Source organism: Schistocerca gregaria, chromosome 7 (genome assembly GCF_023897955.1).
Source record: "Schistocerca gregaria isolate iqSchGreg1 chromosome 7, iqSchGreg1.2, whole genome shotgun sequence".
NCBI classification, from domain to species: domain Eukaryota; kingdom Metazoa; phylum Arthropoda; class Insecta; order Orthoptera; family Acrididae; genus Schistocerca; species Schistocerca gregaria.
Window position 1 is genome coordinate 310,140,406 of NC_064926.1, and position 12,598 is coordinate 310,153,003.

Genomic DNA, 12,598 nt, shown 5'->3' on the forward strand with positions numbered 1-12,598 from the left:
CAGACATTTTTTCTTCAAATTAAAGCCCATGTTTGATACTAGTAGATTACTTTTGCCAGAGTGCACACTGTATCTGTGATAGTTTACTTTTTCTGTCCTCCTTGCTTTGTCTGTCATGTGTTATTTTGCTTCCAAGGTAGCATAATCCCTTCACTTTGTCTAATTCTTGGTCACAAATTTTGTTGTTAAGTTTGTCACTAATCTTATTTCTGCTACTCCTCATTACTTTTCTCTTTCTTAAGTTTACTCTCAATCCATATTATGTGCTCATTACACTGTTCATTCCACTCAACAGGTCCTGTAATTCTTCTTAAGTTTTACAGAAGACAGCAATATTTTCAGTGAATCTTATCATTGATGTTCTTCCAACCCGTATTTTAATCCCATTCCTGAAATTTTGTTTCATTCCCATCATTGTTTCTGTCTTAGATGATTTTTAATCCAAGAACTTCATTCTTAGTACTCCATTCTTATTGTTCCCTCTTGATTCTTGTACATGTTGTATTTTACCCTTATTTCCCTTGATCTTACTCTTATCTTTCTCAGAATTTTGAATATCTTACATTATTTTACGTTTTCGAATGCTTTCTCTAGATCAACAAGTCCTATGAAAGTGTCTTTATTTTTTTTAAAGTCTTGCTTCCATGATCAAGCACAGCATCATAATTGCCAGTCTAGTGCCTTTACCTTTCCTAAACCCAAACTTACCGTCATTTTACAGATGCTTGCTTATCATTGCCATTCTTCCAGGTATTATTCTTGCTAGTGTCTTGGATCCACAGGCTATTAGTCTGATTGTGCGTTAGTTCTCCCACCTATGTGCTGTTGTTGTCTTCAGGATTGTATGGATGATACTTTTCCAAAAGACTAATGGTATGTTTCAAGTCTCATAGATTTTGCACATTAATTTGAATTGTCATTTGGATGCCACTTCCCAAAATGCTTTCAGAAATTCCAAAGGTGTATTATGTAATCCTTTTTTGTTAATTGATTGCAAGTCTTCTGACAACTGTTGATCTCTGACTCTAATACTGGATCCCGTTTATCTTTGTTATTGATTCCCATTTCTTCTTTTGTCACATCATGAGACATCTTACTACTCTTGTTTAGCAATGGAATTCCCACTGCACTCTTAATGTTTATGCACTGCTTTTGATTTCACCAAAGGTTCTTTTGATTTTCATATATCTGAAGTAGTCCCTTCAGTGACACTTTCTTTTTCAATTTATTCGCATTTTCCTTGTAGGCAGTTAATCTTGGCTTCCCTGCACTTTCTGTTTATTTCATTCCTAAGTAAAACTTTATGTTTCATTCTTTTGCTGATCTATTGAAGTATTTCTTCATTTGCTCCACATTCCTTTGCAGTGACTTTCCTGGTATCTGTGTGTGTGTGTGTGTGTCTAACTTCAAACATTACCATTTTTAGAGATGTCCATTCCTCTGACTGAACTGCGTACTGGGGTATTCATTGCTGCAGTATAACTATAACATCAGATAACTTCAAATGCATCTCATCTTTCCTCTGTAATTGATCCATGTCTATATCTGCACCTGGATGTCATATCTTTCCTCAGTACTTCAGTAATGAATCCTTGTTTATGTCTGCCCCTGGATATGCCTTACAATTCAGTATCAGATTTCAGAATCTCTGTAAAGCAGTTAGAATCCATCCATCCCTCCAGGTCTATTCCAAGTATTCCTTCTCCTCTTGTGATTTCTGAACAGTCTATTCACTGTTACTAGCTGAATTTTATTGTGGGATTCAATTAGTCTTTCTCCTTTCTCAATCCTGCTACTTCTGTTTTGATAGCCCAGTGAAATATATTTTTCCATTTGTTAACTGTTATCCACAAATGGCATCTGGAAACCAGGTGTAGTATTTCATTTTCCAGTTCTGTCAGCACGGTGGTCATTTTTCATCAATTAAATATAGGTGATTAAATTCTTGTTCAAGCCAAGGTTTGTTTCTCTCCTTCACTGCACAGAAAATCACTCTGTTGAGCTTAGCTGAAAATTTCAAAGGCAAATATGAACCTAACAACCCAAACATATTTCAAAAATGGTTGGATGTTTCACTAAAGTTAAAATCTGGCTATATAACTGCATTTTCAAAATCAATTTTGGGGTGTTTACATCGTCAGTCAGAAGTGAAATTGGGTAATTAGATAATGAACACTGGTTTAGGAAGCCCCTAATAACCATAGTAACTATTTACTAGTAGGATTACATGTGCATGATTTTGCAGTATCTTAAAGAGCTGAAAACAATAAAGCACTGACATAAAACTATACAGTGCACATTTTTTAACATTTTAAGAGTACATTTGATGTACATTTACTATGCCACATTTTATATGTTAAAAACTGTCTCAAGAGTTTTATTTTCATTTTCTGCTCCACAGTGGTCTCCTGAGAATTATTATGAACTTGTAACACAATGTTGATGACAGAGATTACATTGTTAACAAAGCTTGCTTAAGAATCATTTGTTGATATTCCTATGCAACAAATGATGTAGGGTACTTCTTGAACTAAGTTTTATCAGCTGGGCATTTAGATCTTTCAATGCAGTCAAATGTGACTTTATGTATAAAACAAGAACAATGAGAAGATCACAAACAGATTTTCACAACAGAATCAACTGTGGCTTTTTCACTTTTGAAAGGGCAAGCCCCAACAGAAGAGCAAAGTAGAAAAGAGCACACCTTCCAGATGATGATAGAGACTCTAAAAAAAGCTGGAAATACCTTTGGTGTACTGTGCTTCCACTGGAATTTAATATTCAAATTCCCCGTCAAATGCGAAAATAAAATTGAAGATAACGAGGTCAATGTACTTACTCATGGTAGGCATAGGTCAATCAATATTTTTTTTTTATTTTATTTACTTCCCATAATTCTGAAACTTGTTAATTCATTCTAAAAGTGTTAATAGGTACTTCTTTGGCTCTTAATTATTTCTTGCCGTGGAAAGGCAGTCTATAGAGGAAGGTAGGATATCACTAAACTGCAAGAATTTCATGAATTTCTATATATTCAGTTGGAATAAACACTCATGCAGAGAATGGTATAACTTATATTTTCAAAGTTTCTAATGTAGATGAAGCATCTTGTGCGCTATGGTGGCTGCAATGTGTTAAAGATCTGACTCTTCATTATCACTAACCTTTTAATGAAGGCAAGTCTTCCAGTGTAACTGTTCATAGTAGATGATCTATGAATATATGCTAAATATTCTACCATAAAATCATGCTCTCTACCTCTAGTCCCTTGCAGTTATCTTTTCTCATGCTGAGGGGGACTGTGGACCACTGTTCAGCATTCCAGTAAAACTAAGAATTTTGGTGATGCCAGCTTGCGCGATGGGTAGGGTAATGATAAGGAGACTAGGCTTGCTTTTAAATGCAGATTCATGTGCTCATCCAGGTGCCAATTTTCAATTTACTACTGAAAATGTTTACTCTACACCATAATGTGTTTGCTGTACTGATCATGGAAAAGAGAGAAATCAGAGAGTATAACTTAATGTATGACACTTAGTGTATTCCTCTCTTAAAACATAAATGAGAACACTGAGCCCAATGTTCTCATGTTGTGGACAGAACAGTATTAATGGTGGAAGTCTAGATTTTAAATCAGCAAATTGACAAACAGTAAGCTGATCAGAAACTATGTGTAACTAAACCTTCTCCTTTTGCTTGTCAAATTATACTAACCAAAACATTTTTTGTTGTTGGTATTAGAAGTAAAGTGAGTGGGCATTTCATTAGAGGAGGCTTACTTTTGTTTGTCATTGTTGCATTTAAGTTTAAGAAAAAGACAAATCAAACACCACAGGTATACTGCCTGTAATACACCGAGTGTTCAAAAAAATTACAGTTAAGAGTGACATAAGTAACTTGATAACATTTTCAGTGTTTAATTAGAGTTTTTACAGAAATGCATACACTTAAATAGAGATATATTATAATAAAAATTGTTAACAAGCTGTTTTCATTTTTCAGTTGCATTTGTAGGGCATGTAGTTGTATGATGTTGCTCGTAGTAGGGTGAAGGTACATTTTCGTTGAGTACAATATTACCTAGTCTGTCTTTAAGATGTCTATATAAAAAAAAATTAAAAAATTTAAATTTTTAAAAAAAACGTACTCTGCATTATTTTACACTGGTATCAGTCAACATATCTGTTTAAGTAATGATGGGTGGTTTTGGGGAAAATCTAAAATCTTCATCATTCCAGTTTATAAGTATGTAAGGGAAAAAGTCAATCACTTTATGCTACAGGTAATCCTTTTTATGACTTTTCCACTTTTTCTATTATCTATGTACCAGAAACTGTAATCATTATGCTGAGCCTGGTTAAACATTAAAATAAATTATTTTGTAGGTGGGCGTTTCTATGATGAAAAGACTATCCCAACTGCATGTGTAGGTAATAATTTGTGTAGAGGATACCCACATGATTTGCACACTGTAATTCAAATTTGTTAGTATACATTAGACAGAAGGGCTGTTGGGAAATAGGGAGTAAAATATATGATAATCTCTAATCAATTGCTTCTTTGTACATTTCTGCACTGTCTGTTGTGTAGTACCATCATTAACTATGTTCCAATAAATACAGGGACAAGACTTTAAGGTGGTTTACAGAATGATTAAAACTGCAGCAAATCCTATTCCATACACATACTTACAAAATCATTACTCCAATAAACTTAGCTAGTGGGATGCTCTTAGTCCGAGTTCTTGTAATTTGAAATAAATCACCAATTTTCATAAAAGCAAAGCTTTATTGGTGATTTGGCATTGATTTTTATCTTAAAGTTTCAAAATTTAGTAAAAACTTCAACATACAAATTTACACTTTCAGAATGAAATAAAATAAATCAACATACAATTTTTTTTTCTGATAGAGGAAGTTCTTTTGTGAACATAACAGATTTAGTATCTGATAAAATATCAAATGTAGGTAGTTGTACTAGTAGTCTAGAGATTGAACCAAAAAGTGAATTGTGGAGTGCAGACTTCACCATGATAGGACATAGTAGATTTTAATGTGTATCACATTTACAGGTGGCATTTGAATTCACTAACCATGTGTCAGTGATATACAATGAGACAGGTGCCGGCCCACCAGCTGACAGTATACGGAGGGATCTGTTGGTAGTAAATGGCACCAGATCTAGCTATGCCACAGCTTTTCTACACAGTGTGCAACTAGGTAATGATGATGATGATGATTATGAGTCACACTCCACTACAGCACGTGGTGTCAGACAGGTACATATCTCCTTACATAACCAATTGGTACTTTACTCAACAATTTGCAGTACACAGTGATGTGTGGGCATTCATTGAAATGAATATTTTATCATGCAAGACATTTACATTTAAACTATAAATTCTAAAATGTCACAATAAAAGGGGAGCTAATGTATGTTTGTTTGGATGATATACATTGTTTCTGATTTTATTTGCTACAGCTATAGCTTACTATAATCTTCAGTCTTTTCTCTTTATGATTTATAACTACATCATAGAGTTAAAACTTGACCGAATGTCATCTACCTGCGATTAACACTCTTTGTTTAACATAAGCAAACAAATAAGTTTAAATATCTGTTTTACCATGACAGATCACAAATAAAAAATAGATTATTTCCAACTCTTTATTTGTCACATTAAGTATGATGTTTAAGTGTTTTATTTGTTTCAGCACACAGTAATATAATTGCTAAACCCAAACTAGTTGAAGAATCTTAGGTTTCTTAAATTTTATTAACGTATAGTAGGCAAAATGCATTAATATGGAAAGTACAGTGAAAATCCTAGTACAGAAAATGATTCACTTGAGATATGCAGTAGCAATTAGTCTGAACTTCATTTGCTAATTCTGTAAAGATGGTATCTTAAACTGAGAATTAAAATGATAAATTATAACCATATCTTAAACATGATTATAGAAACTTGCAAAGAAACAAACAAACAACTATGCTGGTTAGTACTTTTTCACAAGGAGTAACTCCCAGAGTAGCTTGTAGAGACATAAAATAAATAATGAAAATTTGGTAAGATTGGGGATGGATGGGGTGGCGGGGGGTTCCCAAAACCCATGTAAAGAGGAACGCAACTTTTCTGTAAAGGAAAGGAGGTAAATAACTTCTATACAGAATTTCACATGTTAAAATTTGTTTTGACATAAAAAAACATTCATTATCTTTCCACGTATAAATGTGCCACATCAGAACTGCTAACACATTTTGTGAGCCTTTCAAAGCCTTTGATGGTGGGTTAGAATATCAACAATGCAAGGAAAAGATAGACTACTACTTACTGTAATTGCAGATAGGTACAATTAAAAGACACTTACACATTAGTTTTCAGCCACAGCCTTTATCAAAAAAAGAAAGAGAAAGAGAAGCATGCACACACACACATACACACACACACACACACACACACACACACACACACACATACATTCACCTAATTTTATACAGTTCCACACAAAAAATAAAACTCCAGATAATATAGTAATTGCTCATGACAACCAGGAACTAAAACAGGTGCACTCCACTAAATTCCTAGGGGTTCACATTGACAGTAGACAACTGGGAAGAGCATGTGTCCCTTACTCTAAAAAGGCTTTCATCAGCAACTTTTGCTCTAAAAATCCTTACTCATTTTGGGGACATCAAAATTTTAAAATCAGCTTACTTTGGATACTTTCACTCATAAATGAGTTACGGAATAATCTTCTGGGGTAATTCACCAGCCTCAAAAAAATCTTATCTGCTTGGAAGAGAGCAGTCAGAATCATGTGTGGGGTTCCTCCATCAACCTCATATAGAAAACTTTTCACACAGTTAGGTATACTGACTACAGCATGTCAGTACATATACTCTGTGATGAATGTTGTTAAAAAAGACTATGCTCAGTATGAAACAAATTGTTCATACCATAACTACAATACTAGAGGTAAAGATGATCTATATGTTGATCTAAAAAAATTATCACTTATGCAGAAGGGGGCAAAGTATGCTGCTGTAAAGACTTTTAGTTCATTGCCTAATTATATTAAATGTACACGAGAAAATGAAACGCTGTTCAAAGGAAAATTAAAAAATACCTGCTTGACCATCCACTGTACTCCTTAGATGAATTATTTTCCAGAAATAATGCACTCCCTTAATAATAGATGTATTTAGTCTCTTAGTTATTAGATGAATGATACAATATTATGTTATTGATCATTGTATTATATTACTATTCTGCAGTGTTAACTGTATTTGTACAATTGTATTGACACGTTCCACATCCAGGCAAATCATTTGCATATACGGATCCATCGAATATGCATACCAAATAAATAAAAAATAAAATAAATCACGCAATGCATGCACACCTCACATACGACTGTCATGTCTGGCAGCTCGGACCAGAATGTGTGATTTCACACAAGCAAAATGACCTGCTAGTGCCCAAAGCAGTTGTTAATTGTCATACAGTAAATGAAATAACATGTGTAAAATTCATGGGATTCAGGTGAATAGAAGTTTAAAATCAGTTCACTCATCAGTCCAGCATACAGTTGCAAGATCAGTTCAACATACTTTTCTTTAAGAAGCATCTCTCATTGTGTTTATTTTACATTGTTTGCTCCATGTTGTCATGAAATTACCCTCTGGGGTAGTGCACCTAAAGTATGGTAAATAAAATGTTCATTCAGCAGAACTGTGTACAAAGAATATCTTGTAGAGCAGATTCCTTTTGAAGGACATCTCCAGAATCACATTACAAGACACAAATAATTAACTAATTTGCATGTACATTTTTATCCTTGTCTTGGGTTCAGTATGGGGTTACTGTAATGCATTCCATCGCAAAGGTATTTTAGATGTTCCCATCTAACATAAAATAAGAAACTGGGACTATGAGAAGAAAATTTAAAATTTATCTTATGAGCCTTTCTTTCTACCACTTACCATAGATGAATATATACACCATTCAGAAATTGAAAAGTTAATGAAAAGTAGCAGTTTTGTTTGGAAGGGTACATGACAAAGAGCAAACAGGGTGTTATATTTACAGATGTAAGTAACCATACCACTGCAGTCAAGTACATGTTAAGCTACCAAAATGACATAAACAGTATCATTTTGTATAACTAATAAGGCAGCAGCTTTTTTCAGAGTAGCAGCTTTCTTTATAATTTGCTTGATTAAATTTAGCTGACATAAGCATGAACAGTATTAAGCAGTGTAGTGATAGTTTATTGCTAATACAGTAAACAAATTAAGTTTCTCTGATTTGATTTTCTTTTGTTAATGTGTACCATGACTTCTTCCACATTTCTGAAGGTTCTCTTTCTTGATAGGAGCTACAAAACATGCTGAATGAATTAATAAATCAGCCATCAATGCTTAAAAGGTGTTGTGACAATGCTGTGATGGGAAGGGTCCAACCAACTTTGGAAGAGAGTAGTTAGCATAAGGTCATTTATAATATGTAAAAAGTCTTAGAAATGTCACAGATGACTGATGGTGATTTATATATTTCCTGACACTACAGGTGTCAATGAAATAAAGTAACACATTAATGATGATGTCAATAAAATAGAAAGAAACTTCCACATGGGAAAAATATATTAAAAACAAAGATTCCAAGACTTACCAAACGGGAAAGCGCCGGCAGACAGGCACAATGAACAAAACACACAAACACACACACAGAATTACTAGCTTTAAGCTACAATTATTGCTGAATTGCTGTGTGACAGTCATTGTGCTGTAATACAGCACATTCAGAAAGTGCACTGCTCTGAGGTCTGTTAACTTGGAAAAAAGAATCAAATTTCCAAATAAGTGGATTTAAGCTATAAAAGTCCAGACACTGTTGTGACATAGCATCATCTCTGTTTCTGCCTTCTACCATTTCTCACCTTAAAATCAAAACCTTCCATTCTGATACTCAAGCTCATTTCATTTTCTCCATGGCCAAGGTCACTAACTCACGTTTCTGACTGCTACTGCACCTGAAGGTAGTTGATTCAAATCCTGATAGAGAATGAAATTTTCCTCACCAGTATTTAGCTGGCAAGGGGGGGGGGGGGAGTTCACAGTGTACAGTTCCTTATCACCCTATCTTGCACAGATATCCTGGATCAAAGCACAAACTTATCCACAGTGTCTCAAGGAACATGAGCATGCAGTACCATTGATGGTGATGCATCTGTTGAAAGGAGATATTAAGCTTGCTAACCACTTTGTGACTATTTGAGAGGAGAAGGCTATATTCATACGCTATCATCAAAAATCCAACTTGCTTTCATCACTGTCACTCACACTGGAAAATTCACTTCAGACACAACACCTTCCATTCTGCTTCTCATGCTCCTTTCATTTTCTCCACAGCCAGAGTCATTAATTCATGTTTGTGGATGGTACTCAACTTGGAAGTAGTTGATTCAAATCCTGATGGAGATTTAAATTTTCCTCACCAGTATTGAGCTCACAAGGGTAGGAGATTTGGTGGTATACAGTTCCTGACCACCCTATTTTGCACAAATATCCTGGATCAAAGCGCAAGTTTCTCCACAGGGTCTCACAGAATGTGAGCATGCAGTACTGTTGATACTTGTCATACTGTCTGGTAAGTCTCTCCAAGCCCAAACTTATTATTTTTGTTGTTGTTAATCCAAAGGTTGATATGAACACCACATTGCTTACTAAACATGATCCTATGCCCTTGCCTCACTCTGACCTTTGTAATGACTCACTCAGCCAGTCATAAGGGTCCTGTATTTTAATGTGGGCTCTAACCCATGGTACAATTTGGACTGATGCAAAATATGGAAAAAAAGAAAAACATAAGTATTGATAGCAGTGCTACTCTATTGGACTTGTGAAATGATTTCTGTGTTTCCTGTTCATCCTACCTCACTTTATGTGATTATTTGTATGTGAGTGCTTTTATTCTTAGAAATTAATGACTTCTGTCTCACTGGCTGATCAATTATTTTTACCAGCAGGACTTGCATGTTAAGGTTTCAGAATTTATAATCCTGGCTTTTGCATTCTGTGATAGTCATCTTTTTCTCTATAATTTCATTACTTTGTTAATTTGTTGGCAATATACATACTTCTTTTTTTCATTTTACTCTTCCATTACAGAAGAAGGAAGCTTTCCTGTGAACACTCTTTAAGTTGGTTATCATCTCTGGACTCTGTTGTAAAACTGATTCTGAACTTACACTTCTACTTTACCCAGTTTAGGTTTTATGTGTAGCTTATATAACATATTTTTGTTTTTATATATGTGCTTTGGGCAGTCAGAGATGCAGTCATCATTTGAATGCTATTTAAGTTTGTTACCATCTCTGGACTCTGCTGTAAAACTGATTCTGAACTTACACTTCTACTTTACCCAGTTTAGATTTTTACACCTAGCTTATGTAACATATTTTTGTTTTTCTGTATGTGCACTGGGCAGTCAGAGATGGAGTCATCATTTGAAGACTTGGCAATTCAGCAAGAAAAACAGATTCCTCATGACGCAGAAGATGTAGTGAGACCAGAACCACTACCACTCAGTGCCATCAACAGTAACGACAATGCAACCAGGCATGAAGATGTGGCTGCCAGCCTTCAACAGCAGCTGCATGCACTCAAGTCTGATGGCTTCTCGGTGAGAACCAAATGTCAACTGTTCTACTTCACATATCCTTGTATAATATATTTTTGTGGTCACATAAAATTTCAACTCTGTGGTCTTTTTGTCTCATTATTCTGTCAGATTTGTTTCTAATTACTTTCCATTGTTATATTTATGTATAAATTCCAGTAAAATTGATGAAACTTCTTTGCTCACTTAATGTGTTAATTGGTTGAAAAGTGGCATGAGTAAAAATAGAAAATTGGTTGACAGGTGACAGAGTAAAGTTCCTACAGCAATGACTGATTTGTTTTATTTATTTGTTCCTATAAATTTTGTAAGCACCTATGCTGTATGCAAGTTGTAGCACATAAAATTTATCTACTTATTGATTTACCAGCTTACAAAGTATACATAGCAATAGATTATTTATCATATGCTTTACAATTAAAAACTTTTTTATAAACCCCGTATGATAAATTTACAGTATTTCATAAATGAGAGAACAGTTTTGCCGGCCGCTGTAGCCGAGCAGTTCTAGGCGTTTCAGTCTGGAACTGTGCGACCACTACGGTCACAGGTTCTAATACTGCCTCAGGCACGGATGTGTGTGATGCCCTAGGTTAGCCTCTATTTTATCACTTTCCATTTAGCGTGTGCGTGATCAACAGTGACTAGATAGATAATGTCCAGAAGTGAAATTTATTTTCATGTTCACAGAATTGTAATAGTATTGCCCTCAGGGTTGTTCTTCTGATTGCTTTCACATTTTGCTTGTCATATTAATCTGTAGTTATACTTCCTCTATTTTAGGTCAGAATGTTTCAGTTTTACTTAAGTTTTATGCTAACAGTGCTGTAAGCATTCTTTCTTTCCTATAGTCTTTAGGTATTTTGGAAAGGCATACAATTGATATTTGAATGCATAGTGCTTCACAGAAGTTCTTTACCATCATGGTTACACAAGCCACCAAATAATTATTTATTATGTTGGATGCTGACTGTAACTGGAGAAGAATGAGGATGTGCATTTCAATACCGTTACCTCCATATCTATGAGGCAGATTCCAAAACTAAGGTCCAATGATGAATATGATGAATATTTAATTGATGGTAGGCATGAATGCACTTTCACACATGCAGCACGGTCTACCAACTGCTTAGGAAACTACCACAGGGAGGTTTGATTCAGTAGTCATTTGCCAGTAGGTGAGAGCACATCGCAATACCTGAGGTAACCGTAGATGCCACCAGTTTTGAAGTGCAGGGTATGATTAATTTTTTTCTGGAAAAGGGGTCTTTAGCTGCTGAAATCCATGGCTAGTGTATGGACCTGAAGTAATGTTTACAACAAGTCCAACAATGGCGTCGAGAATTTCAAACTGGCAACAAAAAAGCTGGTGATGAAATGTGGAGTTGCAGGCCCAGTTTTTGGGCTGATGACATTGTTGATCAAGTGAACCAAAAACTTCGAAGTTGTCAGAGATTGATGGTTACTGGTCTAGCTAATGAATTCCAAAACATTGCTCAAACATAAGGCCTAGTATTTGGGCTGATGACGTTATTGATAAAGTGAACCAAAAACTTCAAAGTTATCAGTGATTGACTGTTACTGGTCTGGGTGATGAATTTCAAAATGTTGATTTAACATCAGTTTACAATATTGTCACTGAACAGCTTGGATATCACAATCTGTGTGTGAGGTGGGTTCCAAGATGCTTACCTCAAAGGCCAAAGAATGTGTAATGTACAACAGTTCTTAGAGTGCTATAGGCAAGATGGGGATGACATATTTTCCCACATTTTCCCAGGCAATGAGATGTAGTTGTCATACACCAACACAGAATTGAAACAAAGTCAATGCAGTGTCACCATTCAAGTTCACCCAAATAAAAATTTAAGCATTCTCTCTTTCTGAATCGAAACATGATGGCTGCCATTTTTTGGG

General features: G+C 35.0%; 1 protein-coding gene across 1 annotated transcript in view; it reads left to right on the forward strand.

The window, feature by feature from the left end:
* Nucleotides 1–12,598, forward strand: part of LOC126282099 (uncharacterized) — a 518,030-nt gene that overhangs the window by 442,786 nt on the left and 62,646 nt on the right. Inside the window, exons 5-6 of the mRNA XM_049981558.1 lie at nt 5,072–5,278; nt 10,490–10,684. Of these exons, the coding sequence (XP_049837515.1) occupies nt 5,072–5,278; nt 10,490–10,684 (402 nt within the window). The remainder of the gene's footprint in view (nt 1–5,071; nt 5,279–10,489; nt 10,685–12,598) is intronic.